This window comes from Aythya marila (assembly GCF_965140915.1).
Source record: "Aythya marila genome assembly, chromosome: 1".
Lineage (NCBI taxonomy): Eukaryota > Metazoa > Chordata > Aves > Anseriformes > Anatidae > Aythya > Aythya marila.
In genome coordinates, this window is record NC_139042.1 from 86,860,796 (window position 1) to 86,874,201 (window position 13,406).

General features: G+C 33.4%; 1 protein-coding gene across 10 annotated transcripts in view; it reads right to left on the reverse strand.

Moving 5' to 3' along the window:
• DMD (dystrophin) overlaps positions 1 to 13,406 on the reverse strand; it is a 1,245,415-nt gene that overhangs the window by 764,624 nt on the left and 467,385 nt on the right. For all 10 annotated transcript variants that reach the window (XM_082770266.1, XM_082770264.1, XM_082770258.1 and 7 more), the window contains 4 exons: positions 13,091 to 13,241; positions 10,210 to 10,329; positions 2,820 to 2,921; positions 2,608 to 2,715 (listed from right to left, as the gene is read on the reverse strand). In XM_082770266.1, coding sequence (XP_082626392.1) covers positions 2,608 to 2,715; positions 2,820 to 2,921; positions 10,210 to 10,329; positions 13,091 to 13,241 — 481 coding nt within the window. The remainder of the gene's footprint in view (positions 1 to 2,607; positions 2,716 to 2,819; positions 2,922 to 10,209; positions 10,330 to 13,090; positions 13,242 to 13,406) is intronic.

A 13,406-nucleotide genomic window follows, 5' to 3' on the forward strand; every position in this document is an offset into this window, starting at 1 on the left:
ATTTGTGGTTAATGTGCTTTCACCAGGTGTTTTGTTTTGTTTTGTTTCCAAGTTTTTACTTTAGTTATTACTGTTTTGCTTTTACTTAAACCTCACCAAAAACATTCTTGGCTCATTGAAATATTCTAGCAAGCAACATCTGCTGTAAATTAATTGGTTGGCTGTTGATTTATTCAAGTAAGAATCACTGTTAATACAGTATCTTATTTATTTCTTCTAATAAGTAAAGAAATTTGCGTTTAGTGAAGCAAGTGAAAATTTAACTAGATGTTAATCAATTGAATTTATTAATCGAATTAACTCTTTTATACCTTTGCAGTAGTTCTCAGCATTTTTTTTATTAAAAAGGAGAAATACCATCCCTTTCATTTTACAGGCTGCAAAACTTAAGCGCAGAACATGGAAACAGCATATCAAGCCCATGCCATAACTGCCAATAAAATTTCACTTCATTCTGCACACTTATGTTATGCCTTCTCCATACACAATATCCTCCAATTTATTTCATGCTCTATGTCACCCTTTGTCTTGTGTAAGAATTAAAAGGTAATAATAACCCAGTTATTATAGGGAAATATTTTTAGAACTGGAGCAACTACACTTCAAGATCAGAAACAAATGAACACAAGTCAGTGTTAATACATGAGCAAATACAAAATATTTAAACATAGGAATAACACATATACATATATATAATTTTAATATATATAAATTCTGAATGAATCCTCTTGCACAAGCCATTTGATATTAAGAAATACTTATTTTAAAAAATAAAAATTACCTGAACAAAAAATATTACACACAGATATTGTGGATACTATATATAAATTAAGAAGAAATCTAATTGACTTTATACCAATTAAAAAAAAAAGGAAAAGCTAGAACTGGATGAATTGGAAATTGATCAAAAAGAGATTTCACCTATTCAGATGGTAAAAAATAACAATGAAAACTTGACTGCTAAAGCCAACCAAAAAGGAGAGACAGCATCGTAATATTTGGAACCTCCTGAATCTTTATTTTTTTTAGATGAATTTCAAGTTCCCACTGTCCAGAGTGTATCCTAATTTCCATATACTAGAGCATTCTGACACCAAATTGAAAATCAAAGTTTAATTTACATAGTTACAAACGTGTTTTAATTTGACTCCATTTCCCAGTTTGGCATAATGACATCTGAGAAAGAAACCGCAGAGAACTAGTATTTGTTAATAATGGTGAGCCTGCAGTCAAATTTCTGGCAAACATATTTGTTAATACAAAGTGAAATGATCAGAATTTGGGCTGCCAAAATCTCCCAGCACTTGTAAAAAAAAAAAAAAAAAAAAGGAATCCACATGTAGACGATCCCAATACTTCTGTTTAGGATTGGGATTATCAAACCAGGTGGTTCATGTAAAATAGGACAAATAGACTGGAAGCTCTTCTGCCATATCATGATATCAAAACTAAAAGCTTAAGATATGATGTTCACTCCTACTGAACTTGTTTGAAAGCAAACAAAAAAACAAATACTGCAGTTTGCTGCTTGAAATGATTAGACAACTGGTAGACTGAGCTACCATACTGTACAAGCATTTTTATGTTCATAAAGAACATATGTGAATTCTGATTATTACAACCCTAGAAAAGGCTGTTCCTAATTACATGTATAATGGCCATTTTTCATGACGGTTGCTTCATTACACCCAAACACATCACTATGTCCAAAACAACATAAACAAAAAGGCAAGTATGATAATGCCTACGAGTCTTTTTTTTTTTCTCTCATATAATTTTTTCCTTATTAACAAAATAAATAATAATATAAATAAATAATAACATCTGTTTAAACAGAAAAATGAAGTTCCTAAGTTCAAAAAGAAAATGAAGTTCCTAGTTACAATACTAATCTACCCACTTTAACAAAAACATGGACGTGAATGTTTCCTTTCCTCTAAAATGCATAAGCAGTCATTCTTTTGTATAAGATAATGCCTAACACACCATTTTATTTTCAAAACTCCTATTGTTATAGAACCATGTCTAGTTTGTGCCAAGTTTTGCATCTTTACAGGTAAGGCATCTCTTTAAGCCAGCGAGAAGTACATTCTGTCCATAAAGATGATAAATTGTAGAGTATTTTCTGAAGAATAAGGCAGAATATATGTTGAAAAGGGTGTATTTCATGAATGTATGTGGATTCCCAAAACACACTTGAGGTAAAGTTGTTAAGTAATATTAATATTAAAATTTAAAGCTTTTATGTCTTTAGCTTTTTCAAGTTTAGGGAACGTATAATGGATTTTGTTGTATGATAATTACTTATTCACATGCATATATGTCTTTGTGCATATATATAATCACATATTTAAGACACAATGCTACTGCAGTTCACTATCTTTTGGCAGAAGAGACAACCAAGAAACATATCTGTACCTACAAGTTAACTTATTAGCAAGATCATGGACCAACCAATTTCACACACTATTCCATAACATCCATTCCCAGAAATATGAAGCAACTATTCTGTTAAACTGTATTGACTGAGAGTAGGATAAAATCACATGCACTCATATTCATGAATGGGAAAGCTGAGCATAATACAGGACAATAAAAAATACATACAGCTATTTTGCGTAGACTGGTCAACATTTCATTTTGATCTTTAAAGCCAGTTGTATGAATTTTGCTCAGAGCATCCTCTTTCTCAGTAAGCCATGCATCAAAAAGGCACTGAAAAAAGATTGAAGAGAACAGCATGAAAAGGCTTCATCCAGGCCATTCCTAGTGCAATTTTTGGAAGGATGTTCCAATTTATAGCTGCTAACACTACTCACCTGCTCTTCTGCAAAGTGCTGCCATTTTCTAAGAATATCTTGCAGAAGGACCCATCGCTCTTCTGTCCATCTGCAGATGGCTGCCCACCGGTTTCCAAAGTGCTAGAAGGAAAGAAAAACACAAAAAGTATTTGATTACATTTTTAAAAGCAGTGCAATCTGATCTTCCTATAGCACAAATGTTTGTGAAAACACTTTCATAACTCACTTTTTACAATCTTAAGTCCTTAAAATATGTTGCATGTTACACTGAAATAGACTTACTGAAAATAAGTCTTACTGAAATAAGACTCAAGTGGAGAGAATAGGAAAAGTGATATAGCCAGAAAGAGGGAGATAATTTCAACAGTAATCTAAAGACATATTTTTCTGTTAAGTCTTTGGCACTGTGCTGTCAAAAAAAAATAAAAATAAATAGAAAAATCCGTAACTTTATGAATCCCAATGCACAACTACTTGAAATGTAATTACAGGGGCCCAAGCAATTAACTGTAACAATAAAATATCTGTTTCTTAAGTTGTTCTGTCAATGCAGTTGATCTAAGTTCTTTTTCTCCTTACAAAATTGTCATAAGAGAAAAAAACCCTTTAAGCTATCAGTAGCACAAACCACAGTGAGGTTTCTTGTATATTTCTAGCATATGCTACTATATATCTTATATATCTGTGCAAAATGCTATGTTGTTCTTTCCCTCATTTTAATTGAAAGTGAGCATTATCACTTTACTTAATTTTCCTGTCAACCTTGAGTGAAAAATGCCTGAGACAGGATAGGACTTACTAGAGCTGTGATGGTGCAACATGCTATAAAACTTTTATTGTAACAAATTACAATGATTTAATTACCCTTGAACGCCATATGCAAATTATTCAACTCCTCCCAAATAAGAAACCTTACAAAATCTGAAGGATACTCTATACTACTGTGTTCTTATTTTCCATCAACTTCAATTTCATATGTATTGACAAAATGATTTTTTTCCTTTTTCCTATTTATTCATATTTCATATGTTTTTATTTATTTTTCATGGGGTATTAAAATATTATATCTAACTGAAATGCATGTAAAAGATCCAAACATACTTTCTACCAAAATTGAAATTTTTATTTTGCACTTCCTATGAAATGAAAGGTAAAGCTTTAGGTTGCTGTTTGAATTTGTGGCTTTTTCTGTGACAATTTTATATCAAAGTAAAAAGTAAAAAGATTCCATATTTTTCTGAAGGCTCACACCATAATAAATCTTGCCAAGTGAACAGGCAGTTGTCATGACATTCAGTCATATCATTACTGGTGAAACACTTTTGCCTCCAACTTACTAGGAAACACTGCAACATTTTATTCATTCATTTTAGCTCTCATCATTAAATAAATTTGTAAATTGCATGATAATTGTTGCAGAAAATAATTGATGACCAGCCAATAAAAATATCTTTTCTTTTTTTTTACGCCTTTTGTAGGAAACTCATGACTTTATATATAGTATTTTTTGGCCTCACAGGCTAAATACTATGTGTACTGTAATGCATAGTCAATAACACCCTTTCTGCATAAATGGTATTTTGACTAATTTTACTGATCTGAAAAACTAAAAATCTTATGTAGCAATCTTATGTTTAGTGTCATTTTTCCTGAATCTGATTACATTTCCACTCTACCTCTAGAGAATTTCAACCCCTTTTTTGCCCAGAAGGTAACCTAGCAGATCTGCAAATATGTAGCACCCATACAGTTTTTAACATTCAAATAAAGTGTTGTTTGTTTGTTTTTTTTTCTTTCCTTTTTTTTTTTTTTTTTCTTCCCCTTGGCATCTTTGCTTACTAATTACTAGTTCAGAAATCATGAACATATCATTCCTTAAAGTTCAGATGCTTCTTCTCTGAAACTCTTTCCTAACAATTCCCACAATTCAGGGTAATTTTTACTAGTCAACTACTAAAAAACATTGTAATAATTCAGTAAGTCATAACAAGGGCTTCTTGTCATTACATAACAATGCTCAAGACTAAATACTTCATTTTCCCTATGCCCTTTTTTCTCCACTAGCACAGGAGAAAATTCTATCTATTTGTAAAATTCTCTGTATACAGATGGTGAGGTGAACCACATTTCGTTGTTTTGGTGCCTAAAGGTCTGAGTAACAGAAAAGTTTACGGATGCTAATTACATACTGTATTTTTAAAATACACTTACAGATTTTACTAAAAGATTCATAAATAACGCCAAAGTCAAGCAGCAAAAGTTTTGGGACACTAACCTCTGATGTTTTCAATGTTTTTAGTAAAGTCTTTTCATGACCAGACATCTGTTCACTGGTAAAACAGATCTAGATCAGAATAAATTACTCCGCACAAAATTAAGTGATAATTCAAAAAATAAAATAATAATAAAAGAAAAATCAGGTAGATACAAACTCTGATGCAAGACAAATGCAATCATGTGGGAATTGTATATAACGTGAATAATGACTACTGAATCAGATCGCGCTCAATTTTGCATCTTTTTTCACACCAAATAGTACTTGATGCTGTAAGTAGCCTGTGTGATATCTGGGAACTCAGGCTGTACCACAGTTTTTCCTCCCAACGCCCAGGAAAACATATCTCCAGAGAACTTAGCTGAATCCAGAGTAAAAAGTAAAATGTCTTCTTGCTCCTTTGAAATGCCTATTTTTATGGCCCTAACTGGAATTTTCAGAGAAATTTGCATGCAAAAGAAACTTTTCTTGTATTGAGAGGACTCTGAAAGAATGTTCTTTATGACTACAAAGGCAGAATATAAAACATTCCCAGTCTGCAAAAAAAGGTCAAAGTAAGCAAGTACATGAACAGGATAAAATGAATAAAAACAATGCAACTCTTGGGAACACTGGAGTGAATGAATAAAAAAAAGGAAATAATAAGCCTGAAGTCTGCAAGTCTGCAACTAATAGAAGAGCTTTTGTTTTTGTAAGATGCTTCTTTAAATAGAGTAATGCTATCCACTCCATAAAGTAGTGAGAAATAATGGATTTTTTTTTCATACATATATATGTATATATATTCAAAATCAAATTTAAAAACAAGTGTTTAGCAAATTCACTAAATTTCCCCTGTGCAAAATTTGATGTATTTCTGCAAGAACTAGCTATACTTCATCATTAATGAAAGGACAGTACCCTGAATAATACATGTATGAATATACAGTAGACTGTGTAAATTACACTCTTGGTTCCTTTCCTTCAGCAGCCATCAAGCAGTATTTGATACATCTAATGCAGATCTCATTCCAGCATGGATCGCTGAAGCTTGGGGAGAACACAAATTTGCATCAGCCTACCAAAGTCCTTAAGGGACCAACTGTCTGCTGGGTATAATTAGAGTAAAAATTCCCTACCTTCAGGGCTTCTTAATGTCTTTCAATGATTTCTCTTGGCTGAAGGCAATTTCCCCACACTTACTGAGAAATAAGTCAGACTATAGCAACTGATTCGCTAGCACAGTCCTCTGATTTTGAAGCATGAAATACAGATTTGAACCTTAGTCTGCATCTGCCTTTTTTGTAAATCTCTGGACTGCACCTATTGGGGTCTAGGAGTTACATGTCTAAATAGCCAGTTCTTGACAGCAGTATAAACCCACGGAGTCTCACAAAATGTCTCACTGATATGTCAAGTAAAACATGTGATGTCAAGTAAAAGTAGATGTAACATTCACACTCACCCAGGCTAGCTGTAGTCTCTCAGACTACCTTGTGGCAACAACTGTAAAAAGTCATTTTTGCTTTTTCTTTTTTTTTTTTTTTTCAAAAAAAAGTTAGCTTATCTATGGAAAATTTATTGCAGGGAATGCTTTTGGCTTCTACACCATTAACTGCCTCTTAAATAGGACTCGGACACACACACACACACGTATATATACATATATATGTATGCATGTAAGCATACATATATGTATTTTGCATATATATATTTGTATATACATATACATATATACACATACATATTTCAGGAATCACCACCTCAAAAATTTTCAAACAGAAAGACAACTGAATTGCAGCTGCTTGGAAAATGCAGTCTCGACTATTACATGGCAATAACATTTCACTTTCTTCAAAATACGATCCTGACCAGTATCTCACTCAGGCAGCCTTATTAAGTCTTTCGTCTGACAGCACACACTCTTGTTTTGTTCTCCTTTTAAAAGTCAGACTGACAGATACGTAATCAGGCTTTGAACTTTGCTCCACTGTGCTTTTGTCAAATGCTTTAATGGGTGGGCCTGTGAAGTCTCTCCTGTGCTTATATATTCAGTTTGCAAGTAACACATGAAGAAAACAAGCAAACAAACAAACAAAACACCCTATGTTCTCATACACTCAGGAAAGGTGATATAATGTTTTGCTAGTACAGTGGGTGAACTGTGGTAACTCCTTGGCATAAAGGCATGAAATTTTGCAGACCTCCCTAAAACCCTAATCCCCATGACATTTTATCTGTATTTTGTTGTTATCAATACTTGGAATACTGCTACATATTCTGTGACTTCCAGAGCAACGGGATTATTGAACTTTTCTTTCAGTCTCTTCTTTAAGAGAGCATGATTGAAGGAGGGAGCTGTACAGCAGCAGGACTTCCCCACACCACCCCGCACACTGCTCAGAGTGTGCCTGTGCTGCAGAATACACTGCCTCAGGAATTCCCTTGCTGGCATCATTCCAAGAATATACCTGAAATGACAGTGACAATACAAATATAACTCCTCAGTGACAGTAACAATTGAGCATCCTTTATCTCAATTCCAGACACCTCCTCTACTAGTATGGTTAAAAAGAGGCATATTTCCATTGTGCTTCATTTACATACATTATTCTTTATGCTTTTTTAATGGGGTAAACACAACACAGTAATGTGTGAGTTCTATTTAATGAAACTGCTAATAACCTTTTTATTCTGTAGGTTTATATAGGTTCACATAAAATAAACAGAAGACCAAATTAAATATATTAAGAGCCCTCAATCATTTTTACTGATGCTTACACTGACAACCTTGGAGAGTTTCCTGTATGGTTTTTGCTATACATCATACTTGAGTTTTGTTGCACATGCCTTTTCTGTAGGACTTTGGATTCTATGTCACGCCTGTAAGACTAGAACATCTTCTGCTTTCCATCACTCCATCTTTTAAACTGGTTGGCTTTCTCCACATACCTAATTTAAAGATAATCAACTCTGCCTGTTGTGAGGAGGGGTGGTGGTGGTAGAGAGTGCTGCTGTGACCCTATATTTTACTGAAGAACATTAATTCTCCAAAATATGAGATTAGATTAAATGTCCAATAATCCATGGTCTTCTATATTTTTCCCCATACTGTTCAAAGATCTCAGTTGTATATCTTCTAATTTATGAAGTATATTAAATATAGAATGTCTTTTTATTTTTATTTTATTTTATTTTATTTTATTTTATTTTTGGGTCATACCATAGCCCTCTTTGCAGGAACCTGCATTTTGCAAACATAGCGTAGTATCCCAGTTAAACCTTTTCCCATCTACTTTTTAATTTCACTCTCCCTCTTTCATTTGAGCTGTTTTCTTAGTTTAGTTAAGCTTATAGAACTGTGAATTTGCAAGGGATATGCTTCATTCCAATGAAGAACATACAAGCAATTGGCAAGAAATTCTGAGATAAAGACTGTCTTGAGCTGGTATACCATGATTCTGACACCAAGGATATATTTAAAAAGAAGTAATAATTGATAGTTAAGTATAGGCTACATTGTTTCTTTCACAGGGTTGTGTTCCCTGATGTCTAAGCAATTTGTAGTGTCGGTGTCCAGCATCTTAGCATCAATGTGTACTACCTACACTAAATCCCAGACTAATTACAGATTTATTGGGATTGGTACCCAAATTGGCTAGATTCAAGACAGCATACACATCTTACACATCTGTCTATGCTATGGACATAACTTTCAGCTGAATGTATTGAGAGTTTCTCTGGAGAAATCTTGGCCTTTAATGATTCAAAAACAAAACAAAACAAAACAAAACAAAACATTTTTATTTCCTTGAGCAGTGAAACAAAGTGAAGGAAACTACTTTCTCCTTTCTAAAAGAGAAAACTGGAAGGAACTTTGGTTCTAATACCAACGTACTTTTTGAGCAGTGACTGGACATCAGACCACCAACTCGGGAACATCTTTCTTCCTGATTCCAGCAGTCAATGTGTCCCATTACTAAATGTCCATCCAAGTTCACTCAGAAGTTACAGTAAGAACAACACTTTTTTGTTGTTTTTGTTGTTTTTTAGAATTAAATGCTGAACTTTAATTTAAGGAAGTTTGACAATTTTTAGATCATCTAGGTTGCTAGTTTAATCACAAATGTGTCTCTGGTGCATCATTTGAGGAGATACTCAAATAATTGTTTTTATAAAGTGGAATATACAGAAGTTACGGTCTGTTGTTTAAACTGTGAATCAAAACGCGATTGAGAAGAGGTCTGAAACAAATTGAAAGAATGTTGCTGCTAGCTTCTCCCAATGCTGGTACACTAGGAAGCCTTGCCAAAATAATCCTAAATGATAAAACATTAATAAAACAAGTGTACAGAAGAGGATATACTCTGAAAAAGAGAAATGAACCTAAGGACTGACTGAGATAATTCTCTTTATTTTCTAGAAAATGTGAAACTATTGGGAAAGAAATTATACCTTTCTGCCCCTAAAATTTTATTTTTTTTTTTAAACCAACATGTTCTAAATATTTGTGATAACCATTATTTGTTTATGTGATCCTACACATGGTTGTTTTTGCTTAGTGCAAATAGTTGGTTTTGCATATTTTTTACAGGTCCTCTTGAAATTTGATGGGGCCAGCATTAGCATTAAATAAATAAATAAATAAATAAATAAATAAATAAATAAATAAATTGGAAATCATTTAATATAAATGTGTCTTTAAGCACCTAACAGTGGACAATGACATATAATGCACTGCAACACCAAAACATACCACATGCACAAGTTTCCCATCAGAACAAAAATCTTTCAGTAAACTCACAATCCACCTAATTATGTAGGTTCTTGCATGTTATATCCTTCTCCTTAACTATAGCAGAAAATCACATTCCTTCTGTCAGTAGTAATGAAATACAGCTGAGAAACAAAAGACGAACACTGGTCCTTGGTCTTGAGTATAAATAAATCAGGTTGATACTGAAGGCACCAGAAAAGTTGCTTTAAGATATTTGTAAAATACACACCTGTATTTACCCATCAATACAAAAGTCATACTCAGAAATATCTCCTGAGATACACCAATGTTACAAATAGTTCTTATTCAATCTTTTTTCACTTAAGGCTGATAGCTCTTTCTCCGAGACAGAAGTCCAGTTCTCTCAGTTCAGTTACCTGAAGCTGCTCTTCCAGCGCAGCAGTAGCTTTGTCTCCACTGTTTTCATCCACCACCACCACCATATGGGTTAGAGAGTTCACCTTTACTTGTTCCTGTTCCAAATCATCTTGAAATGCCTATAATTAAAACATAAATGATGGAAAATATATTCCCAACTAATAAGGCGCTGTGTATTTGGAGTTTCCCTGACTAATGTGAGTAACTAACCAACTGCAAGAACCCTGTAATCCTATTGCTCTCAATACTAAGTTTTAAATGTATTTAGTCAAAATAGTGTACACATGCTAACATAAGCATATTTTGTAGACTTCTATTCCTTTCATGAAAATAGTTTACTATTACTCACTCACAAAGCATAACTCTCACAGTATTTTAGACTGAAAATTTGGCATGAGAAAATATTTGTTGAGTTGATGTAGTTGATGATTTATAGATATCATTACAGGATCTATACATAACAATAGCCCACACATTTTAAATAAACATTGGGTTAGATTGTGTACTTCATTAGCATTCTTTTTTTTTTTTTAATTTCAAAAGTTTTAAAGTTATTCATTTTTTACATTAAGCAATCACATATGATCTTTGGCTGGCACTCCTACAAACAACAATAACATAGGATCAAACTATGTTAATGATTCAAGATTAGGAAATGCCACACCCTTATTGCAGAAAGCAGGACATAAATTGAGACGGGCACTTGATGATTTCTGAACATGAAAAAAAAAAGTTTCTTGCCCATTGACTTTTGGTATTCAGCCTGCTACAGGCTGTAATAAAACTCAGGACTGCTTTTTTTTTTTTTTTTTTTTTTTTTTTTTTTTTTCCTGAGAAATAGTAAACTGCTAAAAGTAGAGAAAAATCTATGAACATTTGCACAAACTGGTATTTGAATAATTTCTAACTTTTTCAAATTTCTACAACTCTTGACACTTCTCTGACACTCCCAAAATTTCCCAGACTTCATGCAATAAACATCTAATCAATTATTCCCTCCATCCTCACAGCTCATTTATAAGGGCAGTATGGAGATCTCATACATCTTCACTCTCTTCAGAAGACAGTCTACCGTATTGTCACTAAACACTTAACCTATATATATAGGTTTATATATATATATATAAAGAGTAAAGGGGAAAAGAAGAAAGGATTTAAGGTACTGGAACCTCTTAGTGGGTTTTAGTGTCTCCTCTTTATTTTCCTCGTTTTTTTTTTTCTTCCCTAACTTTCTGTGCAAGATGGAGACTCCACCTTTCTGCTTGTTAACAAAAATAAAACCAGTCAAGCTTCTGTCACCAAACATTGAACTGAACAAGTATATTTATTTGCTTCTTCTCTCTGCTGAAATGCAACAAGAGAACAAGTGACAAAGATGGGAAAAACAGGAGCTAAAGAAGCATTGGTACTGAAACTTCAAGTCACAGAGAAGGCAATATTCATTTTCTTTTCATTTTTATCTATCTCAAGCTTTATCTTAATGTACTAAGAACAAATGGTAAATGTTAAACTCCTAATAGTTATCCCACTGTATTAAATTACTGGGTTCTGTATTTTGTTTCTTAAAGAAAACTTGAAATACACTCTCATCCCACTCACCCAAAAACCAGGTATCCAAGATCACATCCTTCCTGACACACTTTTTAGGTATTTATAACTAGCTACCAACCAACAGAAGAATGTGGATAAACAAAGTCCTGGACTGTGCCCTCAACACCTGAGTTGAGTGTGCTCCAGTGATTAATATATATATAGTATGATAGCCACAGTCTGAAAAATAACATGGTTAACTGTATATGCCAAGTCACAGTGGAAACCTTAAACGTATTACAAACTATGTTAAATTTTACCCTATCAATTTCCTGCTGCTTTTTCAAGTAGAAGAATTCACTTATGTATGAAGTGATGCCCCAGCTGGGGGTATTTTAAACCTTTTAGGTAAAACACTTCAGTTTTATTTGGGGATAAAGCAATAATAATAAAAAACAAACAAAAAAATCCCACACATACAAAAAAAAAAAGCCATATGATAACATGGCTTAACACAACAAAGGAATTCACAGACATTTGATGTTAAGGCATACATTCATTACCCTAAGACATTTCAGAGTTTTAATTCCTTCATGGGCATAGCGTGAGCTGATTTATTCATAAGAATCCTTTTTTCCGACTTTCATGCCACTTGCTTCAGAGAGCTAAACTATAAGCAGTTATCAAGGACTGTGAAGTTCACCAAATTATTAAAACAATCCTTAAAATTCAGACTTCTTAACTTTATCATGACAGTTCTTGATCAAGGTAGAGCACTCATGGATCCCTAGGTTCAGGTCACAACCAGGGAGAAAGTGACTTATTTCCCTATAAGTGAGTATCTGAAATATGGCAAAGCCAGGATGAAAAGTGATGCAAAAATGCAAAAAATCATTGCAAATGCAAGGAGTAGAGGTGTGAGTTTAACACATACTGTGAAAGGTTTGTGAGAAGTCAGCAAACCAATGAAATTAGAAAGTTTAGTCATTTTCTAATCCCCAAATTCAATTTGCCCCGAGCTAAAGGACTGTTCTTTATAATTAAAGCATCTATTTTTACCATGCAGTTCACTGGAGACAATTATTTGTATAGAGGAACTAGTTTAAACAGGAATTCATTGAAGGCAGTCTTAAGACTAGAGTGTGCTCTATGCAGACCATTTGAATCCAAATTTGTAAAAAGTTCTCCTCAGCTTGTAGAGAGAGGAAAATTCAGGGACTTAATGTGTAACATGGATATACATGTTGATGAGTGGGGAAAGCAACAAAAACTCATAAAACTCCACAGTTGCTCTAATTCCTAGTGTCTATCAGATCACAAATTATGCAGTACATGAATTCCATAGCATACCTTATGCTCTTCTACTTGACGTTTTAAATCCTCTAGATCCGGGCCTAGGGGCTCTGAATCTATTTTCTTTGTCCTTTCCTCTGTTTTTGTTAGCCAGTCAGCTAATTGGGCTAGCTGCTGATTCTGCAGATCCATTAGGATTTTATGTAAACTGTAAAACAAAGAAATAAACATTTCAATTTATACACACACACAAAAAAAAAAAAAAAAAAAAAGAAATATGTCCCATGTATACTATTAATTATCCATATTAATTCCCTAAGTCGAAAAGTAGAATACAGACTGCAAACTACACGACAGCTTTGCAAGGTTTACT